At 35.4% G+C, this 18,531-nt stretch overlaps 1 protein-coding gene and 1 non-coding gene across 2 annotated transcripts; one reads left to right on the forward strand and one right to left on the reverse strand.

The window, feature by feature from the left end:
* The first annotated feature begins 10,144 nt into the window (after positions 1–10,144).
* TRNAI-AAU (transfer RNA isoleucine (anticodon AAU)) lies at positions 10,145–10,218 on the forward strand. The gene has a single exon. It is a non-coding gene; the product is annotated as a tRNA-Ile (tRNA).
* Positions 10,219–10,577: 359 nt separating this feature from the next.
* Positions 10,578–16,605, reverse strand: LOC137726074 (acetolactate synthase small subunit 2, chloroplastic-like). The gene is made up of 12 exons (XM_068464937.1): positions 16,225–16,605; positions 15,331–15,544; positions 15,166–15,249; positions 14,646–14,714; positions 13,896–13,979; positions 13,267–13,419; positions 12,868–12,954; positions 12,587–12,691; positions 12,373–12,495; positions 11,524–11,676; positions 11,264–11,329; positions 10,578–11,143 (listed from the first exon to the last, which is right to left on the reverse strand). Exons 1-12 carry the CDS (start codon positions 16,440–16,442, stop codon positions 11,060–11,062), a joined length of 1,440 nt encoding a protein of 479 aa, XP_068321038.1. The 5' UTR covers positions 16,443–16,605; the 3' UTR covers positions 10,578–11,059.
* Positions 16,606–18,531: the final 1,926 nt, after the last annotated feature.

Genomic DNA, 18,531 nt, shown 5'->3' on the forward strand with positions numbered 1-18,531 from the left:
AAATATTATTCGTCCAAACTTCAAAGCTCAAGAGAAGGATATTCAAAAGATGTTATGCATTTTCTTGTGACAAACCCTTATGGGTCTACTTCTTTTTGCTCCTAATTAATTTGTATATCATATCTCGTGAACCGTTTATTTGGTTTTTGTAGGACCCTTTTGCTTTGTTAATTTTCATCGATTTTTGTTTATATATTTTTATTTGAACAGATTGAAAACATGAACATGCAAAGCATTATCACCTAATTATTTCGACGGGTTAATTACACTAACATCCCCTGAAGTTTATCGTGTTTTCACAAAACCCCCTCACGTTTGAAACATAACACTAACAACCCTTGAGGTTCTAATTCACTCTCACAAAACCCCTTCAGGGCCGACATTACCTTAAAATAATTTCTTAAAGACAAATTTACCCCATTATTAATTACTTTAAAAAATAAAAAAGGCTTCTTAAAAATACATATAATAATAACCCATATAAAGAAAATAGATTTTTTTTTGTTGGACTTCAAAAACATACATTAACCATAATAATAAAAATAAATAAACTGAAAATAGAAAGCCACCTATGCATCTTCGGATCTTTCTCTCAATTTTTTTTTTCTTTCTATTCTTGTCCTCAAATCGCCACCTCCATCTCTTCATCAACCTCCTTCACTCCTTGTTCACCCAAACTGAAACCAATTTCAATGAGAAAACGATATGGAAGAAAGCCTTAATTTCAAACATGGAGAAGAGTACTTGATTTGGCTTCTTGGAAGAAATTACCCGACCACATTCATAGTCTGAAACTCCCAAAGGATTTAACAGGAGAAAGAGATGTTCTGCTAGGGGTTTTCCAATTAAGAAAAGAGGATTGGGATATGAATTAACAACGTAGATGAAGAAGGTAACAAGATTTCTTCAATTTTCTTTTATTTCCTTTTAATTGTTTAATGTAAGATTTTAATTGGAAATTTTATTCTATTTATTTATAAAAGATTTTTCATAAAGTAATTAATAATTAGGGCAAAATTGTCTTTAAGAAATTATTTTAAGGTGATGTTAGCCCTAAAGGGGTTATGTGAAAGGGAATTAGAAACTCAAGGGGTGTTAGTGTTATGTTTCAAACGTGAGGGGGTTTTGTGAAAACACGAAAAACCTCAGGGGGTATTAGTGTAATTAACCCTTATTTCGACACATACATATGAGAGCAATTATTTTTCATGGCAAGCATGATTCTCAATATGCAGAAATTATAGCAAATAATTTGGGTTTCGCAAGTAAATAATTATTAAAATGAATAATTATTTTTCAACATAGATTAATACGTGAATACCAACAGGTCAATTCCGCATCCATTCAAATACTGTTCCTATTACACCATAATATCAATTGCCTAAACCCTAATTTAAAAAATAAATATCCACTTCCATAAGAATATTACAAAATAAATTAAAACCAGAAACATATGGAGGTTTCCCATGGCCAATTTGGCTATGCATGCCCATAACAGACAAAACCATATCAAAATTGTTGACTTAATGCTAGCTACCTTACTGTGCATAAAACAAATCTGCATGATACTACCTACATTACGCAGAAAAACATAAGCCAAAATTGCAAGAGATAGAGGAAGTCACAGTAGTATGGTGCTGAATTTCCTGCATTGTCGGCATAGAATGGCCCAAGCAAGAAGAAATGCATGTGCAGGGCACTACGTCAACAAAACAACCCTTAAATCATTCACCCATGTCAGCTGCTCAGGTATTTTCATTAGAAGATTTATCTGCTCCCATGGCCCAAAAAGTTTATTGTCTGACCAAACAACATAAAGTTTCAGCACATGAAAAAAAAAAATGTATATCCTAATTTCATATATCTAAGTAAGCATTTTCTTTTTGACATTTATTTAATGGGGCACTTCTATGATTTGGTCTATCTAGTAGCTAGAATGTTGTGATTCATAAGGTATGAATGCCATTTAATAATATTCCATTTGCATTTGCTGAGACCAACTAATTAAATTTCCCTCATAAAAGAAATTGAGAGAGAAAAGGCAAAAATTCCAAATACCATTTGACAAATGATATGACAATTTATTGGTTTACAACTTCTCGTGCTTGTCACGTTCACGTATCAGACAATACAGTAGCGGTTAGAATGACCAAGTTGAACTTATTCTTTATTTTTAAGTATTTTTGGTTTGAGTACCGGCCGTACTCACAACATTAAAACTATATATGATTGTTTCACCTCAAACAATGGCATGACAATTTGGAACAAGAGCAAATTGCAATGCAAAATGACTAGGGATTTCAGACTACAAAAGTACACCTAAAACGTGCAACTTTGAGCCACAGCTGTTAAAGGGGGACTTGTACGTGGTTAGTCCAAGTTGCACTGGCTGTAAGATAAACTAAAAAAGATGAAACTGATGTTTGAGCTGCATTTGACAATTGAAGAAGAAGCTAACATATATTTTGAACCGTATATTGTTTGTTGCTAAATCCAACCCTTTAAATTAACTTAAACGTGTACTATTAGTTTGAATTCTATTTATGATCGTTTTCCAATTTGGTATTTTTTTTTTGCTTTGCAGTGCACACGTTCGTTTGTTCTCTCTTTCCAGAGCACTGAAAACTCTTAGTCAATATTTTGCACCTTTCAATTTCAGTATGCATGCATGCATGGCCAAAATAATCAAGAACAAATTAAACGTATGTTGCAGCTCTGCTTTAAGGAATCACCATCTACGTGCTGAGAGTTGTCCCTTATTTGAAAAATATATGATCGTCTTCAATTCGGATTAGTCGGGTTTAGTTAGAAGAGACATCTTAGTTAAACCCTTGTTCGAGATATATATCATCGTCTTCAATTCTGATTAGGAGGGTTTTGTATTCTAGTTATAGGATTAAAGATGGTAGTGTATTTTTTTTTTTTTTAATGCCCCGTAAAACTATTTTCAAGCAGCATACCTTTTTAATTAAAATTTTAAGATGCAGTTTTAGTTCTTGAAAATCACGTTTGAATTTAGTAACTTATGATGTCACGAGTGTGAGACCGTTGAATCACGTTCCCATTTTTCTTCTCGAAGATTTCCAATTTTCTTCTGTGAGATTTCCACGTAAAAAAGAATTGGGTTGTGAGGGACCATTTGGATCTTCCTTGCTCTTCAGCTTCACGGCTTTGACTTATTGACTATGCCCACCCACCCACGAGCTCCCCACCCCCACCCCCCAAGTCCCAAGCTTCTGCTTCCAAAACAAATGGCTCGGCTTCGCTTGGCAGGTCCAGGCTTTCACAACCTTCACTTTTATATTTTTCTTTGTGTTATACTATTACTAAATAAACATTATGGTATAGATTATGGTGAAGTAGATTTTATTCGCACCTCATTACCTTGATTTAAGAATAAATAAATTACCTTCTTTTCATAAACCCTTGCAACATCTTAGTCTCATAATATAATTACTATAGTACATGAGGGCTTCATTGAAGGAGAGATTTTTGGATGTGCCTAAAATACGATGTGGTATACCATATATAATTATACAATTGAAGGAATACTTGAAAATAAAAACTTTCCATCAATTGTATAATAACGTGACTTACCGCTCCGTATTTCAAGCACATTGAAAAATCTCTCTCATTGAAGCAGCACTCAAATAAATGTGTTCTCCTTATATAGAAATGTCCTTGCAACGTTAACACATAAGTATCCACTATGTCTAGTCGTGGCTTTCTTTGCAAAGAAGAAAGTTATCCCTTTTAAGTTTTAAAGAAATGAGAAATATTATTTCTTGTTGACAAATGTACAATATTCTTTGATAAAAAGGTGAAAGAACACACACAAAGAGCGAGGATATAGTGCTTTCATTTGGGTTTCGCACCCTACAATTACATAATATGAGGATCCTCTAACAGAAGATCAACAATAAAATTCAGAGATTCCTCAAACTGAATAAGCTCTTGCGCCGCCATTACTCCATACCTCGCCAACCTATGTTCAAGAAATGAAAAATAATCAACTTTTAAGAAGATGTTTTGGATGCTCTATTGAAAAGGTTTAGCTCTTTAATTAACATTGGGTTTAGTTAATGCATTTAGGAGTGAAAGAATTTTCCTTTAAGATGGTATTCCAACTTCCATTGGCCATTTATTAGCACCAGAAGAGATTATATGATCAATATAAAAGAAAGAAGTAATAATCCTTGCAACATGAATGCCTCAACTCACATTGAATTGAATTCATCACGAGTGTAATAAAAAAAATCAGATAAGTACTTATGAACTTAAATCTAATTCTATGAATCACAAATAAAATTGCCTTTTTAAAGGAAGAAACCTGTAATTTAAATAATAAAGAATATTAATCTCGCACAGTTACACTTTAATTTCTATGTTTACTTTTTGAATTATATATTTTTTGTATCTCTATGCAAACTTTAGCTGAGGTTTTTCTCATTCCGGACTTATTTCCTTTGATTCATTCAATTTAAAAGCTCGCTAAATGAAAAAGTGCAAAATGAGAAAATGAGAGAGTGAAAATCAACCCTCAAATAAGATACCCTATTTAAGACAAATTGGCTAGCCCCGGGTGTCGGCTGATTATAACTGAGCCAAGCCGGGGTGTATTAACTTGGAGGGAAGGTGTTGGTATTTGACGGTGCATGTGTTTGCAAAAAATGAAAATTACCAAGAAAATGAAGAGAAAATGGCCGGCGGCTTAGCTCACACCCACCAAACCGGTCTCCAATTCCTCCACGCGGCCTCCTCTCTCTCTCTCTCTCTGGTCTCCCACATAGTTTGAAATGACATTATTGCCACTTTCCTCTGACTAACCTGATTCTCTCTTCAAACTTGATCTTGACTTGGCCACCTCCCTGTCCCTGTAGACTCCGGCTAACTTGTTCATGAAGCTCCTCTCTCTCTCTCTCTCTAACCCTACCACTATATATACATGGCCTAACCCAATGAAACCAATCCCCCATCAGCATTTCTTCAACCTACACAAAACCCACAATCCCAAATCTCTCAACTCTCTCTCTCTCTCTCTACATTCTTCACTACCATGCCTCGTCTGACCGCTTTGGCACTGATTTTCTTAGTGACAATGGCCTCATCTGTGTCAACTCTAGAAAGCAGAAAGCTTTTGGATGTAAAGGACAATGCCGAGAATCAAAAGAAAGTGGCTTCTCTGTTTCTAAGTGCCCTTCCGAAGGGCAAGGTGCCAGCTTCTACCCCAAGCAAGAAGGGTCACGCCGTCGTCGTCAACGAAAAGCTCATTGCCCGCCATCTTAGCGTCGTTCAAAATCGGATCCTGGCGCAGTCTGTTCCCAGCCCCGGCGTCGGTCATTGATTTGTACCAGTTATACATTCATAACTATTCGTTTCGTATATTTTTTTTCATTAGTTTTCAAATCTCTATAGATCACTACAATTTTAGAGCTTGATTAGGTATAAAATTTAAAGAGCTGAAGAGAAAATGTATAGACAGTGCAGATGTTATTTATTTCATTTTCTTTAAATTGTTGGGATTCATTTTTATAATCTCTGCATCCCTTTAAATATTATAAAGACAGTGCTTTTACAAGATCCCATTCGTAACATTGTTCATATTTTTTATTATACTTGGGCTTCCCTCTTTTCTTTTTGTTTAATATGTTGTCATCTCACCGTTGAAAAATAGTTCTGCGAATTTTCAACGGGAAAACAGATGAAGAATGGTATATAAGTAAAAGGTAAGAGAGGAACAAGGATTATTGGCTTCTTCTTGATGAGATATCAAACTCGGAACTTCGGGTGCAAAGGAGATCAAACTCATACTTTGACTTGCATTTGGTTAAATTTGGCATCTCCTATTTAAGAGCTATCCAAATTCTTGATGATTCCATAAAAGCCATAATTCTTTTTTTTAAGTGGGTGGTGGAGGTTCTAACGTCAGTCGTTTCTGTAATTCTTGTTCATTTAAGTAGCAAAAAGTGTTGAGCATAACACTTTGGTCTCTTTGCCAAAGTTCTACAAATAGATCATACCAAAACAAACAAAAAGTTCCTAAAATGGAAATTTTTTCTTTTATTAATTGGGTGGGGATACATATAAGACTTTCATTGGAAGTTGAATTAAAATAAATTATTATCATTTAGTGTTGGAAAAAAAATGTAAATAAATAGTAACAATGGTGGAGAGACAGTGTATAAAATGGTATATGCCATTTGGCTCTAAAGGTGGTGAAAGAGAAGTGACAGAAAATGCAAAAGCGCGTTTTTGGGACTTGCTTTTGAAGCAGGACCCTCACAAGCCGACTAGTTGTTGGATGCTCTTTAATAAAATGACATTTGGCATAGGGCTCCCGTATTGGTGAGATTTTTTAAGTGTGCTTGAAATATGGATTGATACATTACATATCATTATATAAATTAGGAGACATTTGAAAATAAAACTTTTTTTCACTTATACGATAACATGTGATGTATCATTTCGTGTTCTGGACATACTAAAAAATTTCTTCCTTCGCATTCACGACCAAGTAGAAATTTACAAATAACATTTTTGTCATAATAAAATTTATAATGTGCATGGTTTTATTTGGGAATTTTTGAAGTGTTTTTCAAATAAACTAAACGTGTTTTGAAACCACGTCCATAAGGAAGATATAATTTAGGTCTAAGGGTGCCACTTGCAAAGACACACATCCATTAATTGAATGAGAAATAAGTAGGAAGACTATACGATGAGTATATATTATTCTTATGGGTAATGTTAGAGAGACCATGTGTTTAAATCATATTTTGTAAATTATATGACGGGGTAATGCTAGAGAAATTAAATACTAAACTAGATTTGCAAATCAAATAACATATTTGTTGGTGATTGAATTATTACTTAAGTATTGATTAACGTGTTTATTTTCTATTGGTGACACATCATTATATGACGTGATTTTTGTAAACTATTTTGGTGGTGCATCACATAGTTTACAGATTTAGTCTAAAAGTTATGGTTCGTTTATAAGTACTTTTAAAATGATTGAAAGCGCTTCTGGTGATTTTTTTCCTTTTTTTAATTAATCTTTAGTAAAAAACCAAATTTACCATGAAAAAACATTTGAAGTGCTCCTTGCAAGAAACACATATTTGGGGCTTCTTTCAAAAAATTTTTTTGGAACTCAAAATCAATTTCTCCAAAAGCGCTTCAGTTATTTAAAAGCACTTTTATGATATGATCCGTTGCTAAAAAAAAAAAAAAAACAAACAAACAAACGATTAGTCTATATAGCATTATTCTTATCCTAATCATCAGGATTGACTATGGAGCTTGGATCAGATAAGCATGGACAATATTCATTAGAGTCTACAACTTTCTTATTTTCTCCAAGAATATCTTTTAAATTTCAAAGTCACGGCTTGTTAAATTCAAAGATCAAGCAGGTTTCACTCATAAGTCTATTCACATCTCTTGCTTCTGGCTTTCTTGGAATGTGACCCAAAAGAAAGGAATTTTGAAAAATCAAAGTTCGAAATTTGGCAGCCCAATTTGTTGTCATGTTTATGAAAGAATAGTCACTTCTACAGGAAATAATTTTAAAAAAAAAAACAAAAAACAAAAAAAAACTATCTGTTAATGTTAAATTTTTGTTTTTGGTTTTTTGTTTTCTTTGATTTTTTATACAAGTGATAATGAAGAAGAAAAAATCAAACCTAAGTTCACTTCAAGTGCATCGATAAATATTTGTTCAAAACCTATATTGAAGGAAAAAAAATCAAATTTAAAACATCGGTGCATAATCTCAATACTCGAGTTACACAACCTCGCTCAATTTCAATTTGATTATACAACGTAAAAAATGACTAAACCAAGACTCAAGAACATCGAACCGGCTCTTGGCTGTTGTAAACCAACTCAAGGAATCCACAAAACTGCGCACTCATTCGTTAATTTAGACCTGATCATAGGACCAAAATGCCTCCACTTGGTTTGTGATTTTTGGCATACAGATTAATTATGTTTCCAAATCAATAATGCACAAGTGCTGCTCAAGTTAAATTAATATAATCGAAATATATAAGAAAAAACAAAAACCAAAGAAAAGTGTGGATTTAGACCAAAATCCCATATCTGTCATACGCTGACGGCCATTGACTAAACCAGTGGCAACCTACATTGGGTAGCGCCACCTCTGGATATTTTGGTGGGTTGACTTTATAGTTTAGAGTTGTACAAGACGTGTAGTGTAAGTGAACCTAATTGAACAATGTCGCAAGGAACTTGTTGCACTTATTAAGAGCGTTTATCTATGCACCGACTTTTTTAATGTAAAAATCTTCTATTTTAATATCGCTTATATACAAAAACTTGAGCAAACATCAATTAACTTTAGCTTTAGGGATTTGTCTGAGTGGTGAGATGATTATAAAAAGTGTCAGATTCGATTCCTTCCAAGTAACTAAAAATGGCAAAAGGAATGCAATTTACTTTCTCAAAGGTATGCATCTCCGTCCAAGTTCAATGCACTCATACATGCCTATTTAGTGGCTGAGATTGAACAAGATTGAAATTGAGTACAAGTCGGTCTTGTAGAACCTATAACTGACTATTTGTTCAAAATCTAAATTACAAATAAAAAATTATACTACAAGTATGAACAAGACATATTCCTGGTACATTCAATTTGGGTTGGAGAAACCCACAAAAGTTCAAGGCCTCATTTTTCCAGGCAAAATACTGCAAACTAGTACAACTACTGAGGCAAATCATGGACTAATTAATAACAGATGCCTTGAGGAATTGGGAGCCTTGTTACTCCTATGACTTGGACCAGAAGGCAGGACAGGACGCTTAGAAAGAACATGATGAAAAACAGGCACTAGCCTCTCCTGCAAATCTAACAGCACCAGCCGAGGCACAGCTGCAGGCGTCTCCGAAGCGCCTTGGCTTTTACAATCCAGTACATTTGGTGTTGGGTAGGTTCGACTTGCAGATGCCATGGGTGCCAAAACTAAGAGAAATATTAATATACTGGTTAAGAAGAAAGAAAAGGGTTTCCGACCGACGGAGTGCATGATATAGCGTTTAGAGTTTTGGTAGTGACCTGAATAGCATGCTATATGCGGTGGCTTTTATATGCATGGAATGGGAGCAACTAAATGATATTGTACATAACGTGACTTCTTGGATAGACATTAGCATAGAATATAAATGAAAATTTTGGAGAAATAAGATAACTAATTTCGTTAACGAAGATGTTTTCTCTCCATAATGTTCATGTTCTTGTTTGTAACCCTAACTTTTAACCTTGAATTTAGCCGATATAAAAGCTCATATTTCACAATCATATGCTAGTCAATGTGCATTTCTTTCTCATTTTGTCAATGATAAGATTTCGACATCTTACTACCATCATTTTCGATTTTGAAATTCATGAAAAAGTGAATGAAATGGTTTAATTGATAGATTGAAGAAATTTTTTAGTGTTATGGGAACACGACCTGGTACATCAAAAGTAATAATACAATTGCTTAGAAATTTAAAAAAAAAAATTCAACTAATCGTATTATAACAATTGATGTATCAAGTTGTATTTCTGACATACCGAAAAATTTCTTGATAGATTGAGCCCACGTTTGTTTCGTGAAAGCAAGCTGTCACAAGATCACTTCGGAAAAAAGTTACACAGTGTGGCTATCTTCCTAATTAAGTTCCTAATCACATGCTTTTGAGTTTTAAGTACCAATTCTTCTTTTTTGTTGTTGCACGTTGCAACATGCATGGTAGGGACAAATATTATTTGATTTGATTTGATTTGATTTGTCATTGTACTGCACTTTTGAAGATGGAAGTGCTTTTGGGATGAGTTGATGAGAGGCTTCTTCTGAAACCAATAATTTAAGGAGGTGTAATTCAACTAAGATTGCATGCATCACATACTTTTGGAGAGTAGAATGCAACCAATCGAAGCACTAGCAGCAACAACCCAACTACCCACAACCACAACCACAACCATCGCTCAGATCTTATCCAGTGGACAAGCTTTAGGAGAATTTGTAATCAAAAGGGCAGTAACTGTATGAGTTTTCAAATGATAGAACTAGGAAATTTCTATCGTCATTTCCGAAATTTCGTTCAATTAAATACAAGAAAATCGCACAGAACGTCAACCGGCCTATTAGCTCAGCTGGTTAGAGCGTCGTGCTAATAACGCGAAGGTCACAGGTTCGAGACCTGTATGGGCCATTTCATTTTTGTCTCATTTTTTACTATTTTTCAGTGAAGTTGGTCCTGTTTTTTCTCTTCACCTGGATAATTGGATTTGCCCTTCGCTTTGGACGAAGAATAAGCGAGCTAGGTTTTTAGCTTCTGTTAGGTGTTCCAAGCTTTTGTGGTTGCACTTTTCAGGCTATCGTCGATTGGTTTCAGCGATATTTCTCCGGCATGGAGAGCAAAGTCGAATCTGATATCTTTCATTTGGGATTTTGACAAGTCGGGTTCTTTTCTCGGTTTCCCCTTTCTTCTCTGCATCAATGCTGAGTTCCAATGATTTCAGTTGTGTTAGTTTCTGAATACTCATGCCATTTGTTTCACAGGCAAAAACGAACAATAAGAGTTTTGTTCTATCCTTATATTTGATTAGAAGAGCGTCTAAGATGTTCACACACGTGTTTGTTACACTGATACAAAACAAACTGAATAACCTCCAGTGTCTTAAAACACTCGTACACTCAAGCTTCTTAACTTTAACCAGCATGGGGACATAAGGTTCTAACACCCTCGAACGCAATGCTTCGGCTTACCAAATACAAGGGTTGCGGGAGTCGGATCCTCCATCCAGGGTTTATCAACGACCTTCAAGTTAGACGTTGGTCGATCCCTCCTCGTAAAGTAAAAGAAAAAAGGAGAAAACATTCAGAGACTTGAACTTCCATGCATGTTGATTCACTCTTTCCTGAGACCGCCAAACTGGATTTTTATTCCTTGTCATATAGCTAATAGGCACAAAGTGAGCTCGTCAAAATGGACCGGAAAAAACTCACATAACCTGGCCAGCCATGATAGGAAGCAGATGAGGAACTCAGCATTACAATGGAAGAGGGTATCCGCGGAGATACGTGGAATCCACACCAGACTCCCGCTCCAACGCCACCCTCCCAGTCCGTGCAACCTTCAAGGAGGGGAAGAAAGAAATGTTAAGATATGAGGACCAAGCTCATGTGAAAACCTGAAAATTTATATGCTAATTAACTGATCAGTACAAGACCAACAAAAGAATGAGAAGACGAACCTCACAAATCCCATAGGGCTCTAGTAACTTCTGCAGTGCAACCATTTTATTCAAATCACCAGTAAGCTGAAAACAATCAAGAGTAAATTTTATTAGTAAGACTAGCAATAACAGCATTGGTAAAATTAAATACAAAAATTACGGCGAAATTGATCCTGTTCGAAGGTAGAACTTCTCAACAGATTCCGTTACACTAATTCATAATAACAATAATCACAATATGCAGATAGTATCATAGTAATGCAGAACAAGGCTTCAACCTCAAGGGTAACTGTGTGATCAGATACATCAACAGCTTTAGCACGGAAAATGCTGGCAATATCAAGAACATCCCTTCTAGCAGTAGCGTTCACAGCAATCTTTATCAACATCAACTCTCGCTCAGCAAATGGTAAGTGAGTAATATCCCGAACCTGGAGAAACAACCAGCGTTATCATCCATGAAGGCACGAACAAATCTTATTTTGACAATAGCCTTGGAAAAACTTCATCATCTCAAGATTAAAACTCATTATCTCATCAATGTTGAATTGGGTAAGCATCAAATTATCAAGGCTGCCTATTATCAATGACTGAGATAACTGAGGAGCATATTTTGGTTCATCTAAATATGGAGAGGGAAAAACAAAGGAAAAATAGATCTTGGGCCGTAGACTCGTAGTACTACTTCAGTCATCAAATTATCAAGGCTGCCTATTATCAATGACTGAGATAACTGAGGAGCATATTTTGGTTCATCTAAATATGGAGAGGGAAAAACAAAGGAAAAATAGATCCTGGGCCGTAGACTCGTAGTACTACTTCAGTCATCAACCCCAACCTTCCACATCAATCAGACTGCTACCAAAACAATGGCATTTAACTTGCAAAAGGTGATTAGAATTGAACATGCAGAGTTTCAAATGTGTAAGAGCTTTGTCAATAGATTATATAATTTGTATGATTGAATATTGTAACTCCATAACTACGAACAAAATTTGAAAATCTTCCAAATAGCCAAAATCTAACAATTTTCAGTTTTCTTTAATAGATTACACAATCATCACCCAAAATGAATATTCTAAATTCTCAAAAGAAACTTGTGAACATGTAAGTTCAGCAACCCTCACCTCATGAAGATCTATTAACTTGTGAAGTTGCTGAACCAACTTGGAAATTGAATCCTCTGTACCGGGAACAACTGTTGTAATGCGAGAAAGGCCCTCCTTTTCTGCGGGCCCCACAGCTAGGCTCTAAGAGTATGAAATGAAATCCAATAATCACATAAGCAAAGGCCCAAGAATACCAAATATAAATAGTGAGCGCAGATCAGAACCAACAAACCTGAATGTTATAACCTCTTCGAGATATGACTCCTGTAACTATGTTTAGAACCCCAGGAGAGTCATTCACAATCATAGACAAAGTGTGGGATCGAACCCCACTTGACTGCTTATAATGAATGCACAGGTTAGGTTTCAATTTGTAGACTAAAGCAAACATGAATTAAGTATCTAGAGCCTACTTCCTAAGCAGATACATCGACTTTTTCCACCTTGTGTGTCTCATACAAGGCAATATTTGGACTTAAAGTCACGTGATTTGAATATTGTAAAGAAACTTACATCTTCATCATAGAGAACACCCCAATGAGCATCAAGAACTTTATTCGAACGGAAATCATCATAGGGCTCCACAGGATAAACATCTCCCTGCAATAATGAAATGAGGTTCAATTATGTTCAATCCAAAATGGCCAAGGCAAGAGTAAAAGTTGTGCACCTACATGTTATCGTTGTAAATTATAACAGTTAATGGAGGACAACATACTTTGTTGTGCAGCATATAAATAACTAAACATTATCTGGAATGTATTGTGAACGGGGCACCCAATATATGATAGGAGAACCTCTTTCAGCCTTACTAAAAATGATTTCATATATATCAGAATTAAATACTATGCCTGCAGAGATATTAACCGTCCATATGAAATCAGCTCGATAGAAAAAGAACAACATATATACCCTTGAGGCGGTACCAGCATCACTATTGAGTGTACCATTTGCTTTCACTGCAATGTCATCATCAGACGTGGACTTTTCAAGATCTGGATAAGAAGCTGCAGAAAATCTCCAGAAAGGAGCTGTCGCACCCATCTTTTCTCGTCTCAAAGCAATCTGTTGGAAGAGTCAAATTGAACACCTCAATTAGATGATACTTGCGTAATGCAATAAAGATTGAAGAGAGAAAAAAAAGTGTCAACATCTAGACGGTAGCATAGTTACCTGACCACCCTAATATGCATCGTTTAAAATAAATGGAAATACATACGTGAAAACTGAAAAGAGGACAAAAATGCTTCCTCTTGCATTTACATATAACACGCAGAGAACTTGATTGCAAGTTCAAAATGCATTTTGGGAGAAGATGTACAAGAGAAATCAAGCATTGCAGGAATACCATTCCATATTGTTAGTCATGAACAACTTGACAGTTCAAGTTCTTTGGCCACTCAAGAACTGTTTAATTATTGGATATCATACACATAAGAGTCACTGCATGGCGTTGTTTTAGAGGGTTGCACCCATTAACACATGCATAAATGGACATCTTTGTATACGCATAAACATCAGAATGCAAATATACAACTTGCCTTTCCAGTTCTTGCAAGTTCCTTGATTCCAAACTTGCTTAAGTTTCTTTGAACAGCAACCACCTTCCCAGGGTCTCCAGTAACCTGAGATGAACTGATTTTGTAAGCATAGATGGACTTGGTACCAGTATCACTATAAGAGGCCATACAAAAATTGCACGTTTGCACATACTTTGTATAGCAAAAGGATATTGGCTAAAACAATTTATAAAATTTCCTAGAGCTACATATGTAGGTTGAGCAAACCAAACAACAAAATGACACCAACTGCTCATGAAGTAGGATTAAATCACATTATAAACAAAATTCATAGCTTCACCAGTTTAACTAATCTAACATTGAGAAATTATTCTAAAATATTATAACGCATTGTCATTATGACTTACCATACTCCTTTTCTAGATAACTGTTGCATTGTTTTTATCAGAGAAAATAAGAAAACAAATAAACGACATAATTGCTTTATAATTTTCCACCACAATCAACAAGAACTAGTGGATTATAACAAACTGTAATGGTTTTTGCTTCATTAATCAGAATGTATCCTCCAGATAAAATTTTCAACAAGTTCGTCATCTGTAAGGTTGTAGGTGCCTGGGTGCCTAAGTTATAAACCGGGACAGAGAATTAAGTATATGTGCTAAAGTGACACCTAAGTTATAAACCGGGATAGACAATTAAGTATATGTGCTAACATGAACACATCAACAAACTGCAACAACTAGTTGAGGCGTAAGGACCAAAATTCACCTCAACCGTCAGCGACTGTTCCGAGATATCAACAATTTTTGCTCTGAAAATGTCCACTAACCACATTATCTGAAAATGCACACAAAGGAACATTATCAGGTAAAATGATGACTAAAATGATAAAAGAGCATCTCAAACAGTGCTGATAACCATCAAACTAGAAGTTAACTTCAGTTTAATGGTTTAATTCCAAGAATTATCACCTGCAACAAATATAAGGTAACCACACCAGTGAAGCCTGCAATACATAACCATTGCAGAGCACAACAGCCCAATAGTCTAATACACAAGTGATTGATGGGCCAAAATCAGATATGTATATATAATAGAGATCAACCAAGGATGTATAACAAATCAACAAGTTCTGTGGAACAATTACATATTTTGGTATTATCCATAGAGAATCATACACGATGAATTAAAACCTCATATTACTGATGATTATTCTTAGGGTGGATCATTTAAACGTATCAACAGGAATAGGTCTATGCAAATATTGGTTGGATGGTCCAAAATTTACCTCTGCACGTGTACTTGGATCCGCATTAAGTTTGATAAGCATCAATTCACGTTCTACTTGTGGCTCCCTTGAGATGTCTTCGACCTGATACAGCAGAAGTATAAGTGAAGATAATGCAGAAACTACCAAAAGGTCTTAAACAAAATACTAAAGATGTCCACTAACTTTTATCACATTCACCAACTTGTTAAGCTGTTCAACGACCTGTCGCAAAACCTTTTCAGTTCCAGACACAACTATGGTAAAAAGAGCCTTGTCCTTGTTCAAACCAACAGCAAGAGACTCGATATTATAACCTCTCCTGGCGAAAACCCCTGCTATTCGGTTTATGATTCCACTCTCATCCCCAACAAACACTGAAATCGTATGGCGCTTGACCCTGAAATCATATTAGAATTGAAAACTTGAAATCACCCTAAAGTCTTTCCAGAATAAAAATTTCTAGCGCATTCATGACAAATTATCAAAATAGACTTCCAGGTCCACGACCTGGGATTCCAAATCATCGTTGCCAAAACTATAGAAATGAAGAACTAATCATTCCTCATTGACATAACCATCGCCTGTATTTTTTACGTTTGCTACACTTGCCATAAAAGTATAACTCCCAAATCAGTTTTTCACTCCATTGGTACATTCTTTTTAATTCTTTTTAACTGAAGTTCAAAAATTGAATATAAAATTTGGTTCTGGTCACCATCAAAGTCGATTTAACAAAGCTTTAAAAAATAAAAACAGATTGGTTGGAACAATTAAATTATCAAAGCCAATACCCGCTGAGGAAAAAATATACAGGTTGGTCACTAAATGTTAATAAATAAAGACAAAAATAACAATGTTAAAACAGTTCTATTCTATACAAAAGCACTTAATCCAGCAGCTGAAATAGCAAAAACCCCACAAATTTTCAGCTCAACCCAAGAAAAAAGCGAGCAAATTTCAACCAAAAAGGGCACAAAACTACCAAAAAATGAAAGCTTCATTGCATTCAAGGAAAACCCAGAAAGAATTGAAACGTAAATTAGAGAAAAACCAAATTTAATCACGAAGAGTACTCACTTAGAACTAGTCAATGAAGGCACAGAATCACTGACAGAAACAGCATTGCCGGTGCTAGCAGAAACAATCAGCTTCTTCAGCCCGCAACTCTTCCATTTGAGCGGCCTCTGGAGGCCAAGATCGAAGCTTGTGGAAAACCCATGCCGGAAATCCACTCGAAAACTCGGTTTCTGGGCCACTAGTGAAGGGGAGCACGGTGATGACACAGCCGCCGCCATTGGTTGGTTGTTTGGAGAGAGAGATGCTGGCTGAAAGTGTTATATACAATGAGAAAGGTGCAGCAGACGAGTCAAATCTTCGGCACCCCCAACCGCTGCGAGCTGCCAATGCCCTACCTATTTGAGTGATACGTGGTCTTTCATCTTGATTTATTTTTAGTTTTTAATTTTTTTTTAAGAGATAAGTTGAAGAATTTAAATCGGATTTGAACTCGCAGCACGCCACGGCCAGAGATCTCGAAGAAAGAAGACCTCCGGAGCCACCTGGCAACTTTTGGCACGTGAGATTCTGAATCTCTTTGATGAACGGTGACTGTGGATTTGAATCAACGATGGCCTTTCGCCACACAGTGATCGCGTGGGACCCACGATTGGACTAGGAACTTCCTTTTTTCCAGTAGAAAATTGTGAGTTAATCTAACAACTTCTTTTAAGTGTGTCATAAAATATCTAATAAAGACCTCAAGTTAACAAAATTTCTTACTTTCCAAGAGCCAGAAAGGCATTTTGTCGCACCTAGCTTTAGATACTTTGCAAAGGGATTATTTTTTTTACGATTCGAATCCGTAACATTTCTATCATAAAAAATATTTTTATTTTTGTATTGAAAAACATCTACTTCATTAAAATTGCACAAACATAAGAGTGTGCTCTAATATCTTTTTGATCTCTCAAGGAATTTTCAATCATCATAGATTCATAGGTAGTTCAAATCTTTTTTTTTTTTTTTTTTTGTGCCGAATGTATCACTTTTATTAATTGTCATTATTTTTTTAAAATATGTTGTCTCGTTACTTGTGTTTTCCAATGAAGAGCGATTTTGTTATTTCATGATTTATAAACGGCTTGGGGTAAGAATAGCATTTATTAAAAGCTTGTAACATAACAGAAGCCAAATAGAGTCAGCGACAATTATGTTATGCTGATAAGCTTTAATCAACGCAATTTTTACGAGAAGTTATATTAGGGTTGTGAGGTCGCGAAAATGCCTTTAAAAAGGGGCTTGCTTATATGACTTTTGATGCTCTTTCATAAAAAGTTTGGTAACAAATTATGGAAGTGATACATCCTCTCTAATTAATAAGTAAGCCCTTATTGTTGGTAAATTATCAAATTAAATTATTTGGGTGGTATTTATGAAATTATTGATAGAACAATTTGAGACAGATTTAGGGCACCACAGAGGCTGGGGAGTGTACAGACACCGAGAAGACTCCTGCAGTCCTACTAACGATCCGACAAAAAACATGAACACTTGTAACGGGAAGCTTAATCTTATGAACCAAAATCGTAGCTGCCACAGTGGACAATTGTGCTGCCAAGCCTCTCAGTTGCTTGTATAACTCGGTTTTCCCCCTAGGCATTGTGCTCTTGAGTTGCTTATATAATTCAGCTTCCACCTTGGCATTGTGTCAGCCTCCCGCCACAGATCAAGAAACCAACTGCTGCACCAAATCCGCCAATCACCTTAAACCACCAATTCACATGGATGGATTCTTGCAAGTGTCAAGTATTTGATTGTCAAGATGATAAGATACAGGAAACAGTTATAGACACATGGTTATATACAGTCAATAACTCACCACAGATTCCCCATTTCCAGAGTTTTTTTCTATGTTGAAATACATCAAGAATAGTTCCATATAGGGATGGGCAACAGTTATAGCAGGTGGGTAACCGCGGTTATTTACCCATAACCGTTTAAGTTTTTACCCACATAACCGTTTACCCATTGAGTATTTACATAAACGGGTATACCCATACCGATAACCGCATACCCATTTACCCATAACCGCGTACCCATTTACTTTTTTTTTTTACCCGTCTACCCTTTTTTTTAACAACTTGAAAATTAAAAAGAAATTTGTCATAATTTTTTTTTAACTATTAAATACCGTTATAAGTACATTTAACATGTATTTTTATATTAACGGCAATATTATTTATGAATACAAGCGATGTTTCCCAATTATTTAACGGTCAATCTATTACAAGAATCATGCATGGTTGTGGGTTAATTAATATTCTTGCATACATACATACATACATACATACATACATACATATATATATATATATATAAGTACGC

The sequence above is a fragment of the Pyrus communis genome, chromosome 2, assembly GCF_963583255.1.
Source record: "Pyrus communis chromosome 2, drPyrComm1.1, whole genome shotgun sequence".
NCBI classification, from domain to species: Eukaryota; Viridiplantae; Streptophyta; class Magnoliopsida; order Rosales; family Rosaceae; genus Pyrus; species Pyrus communis.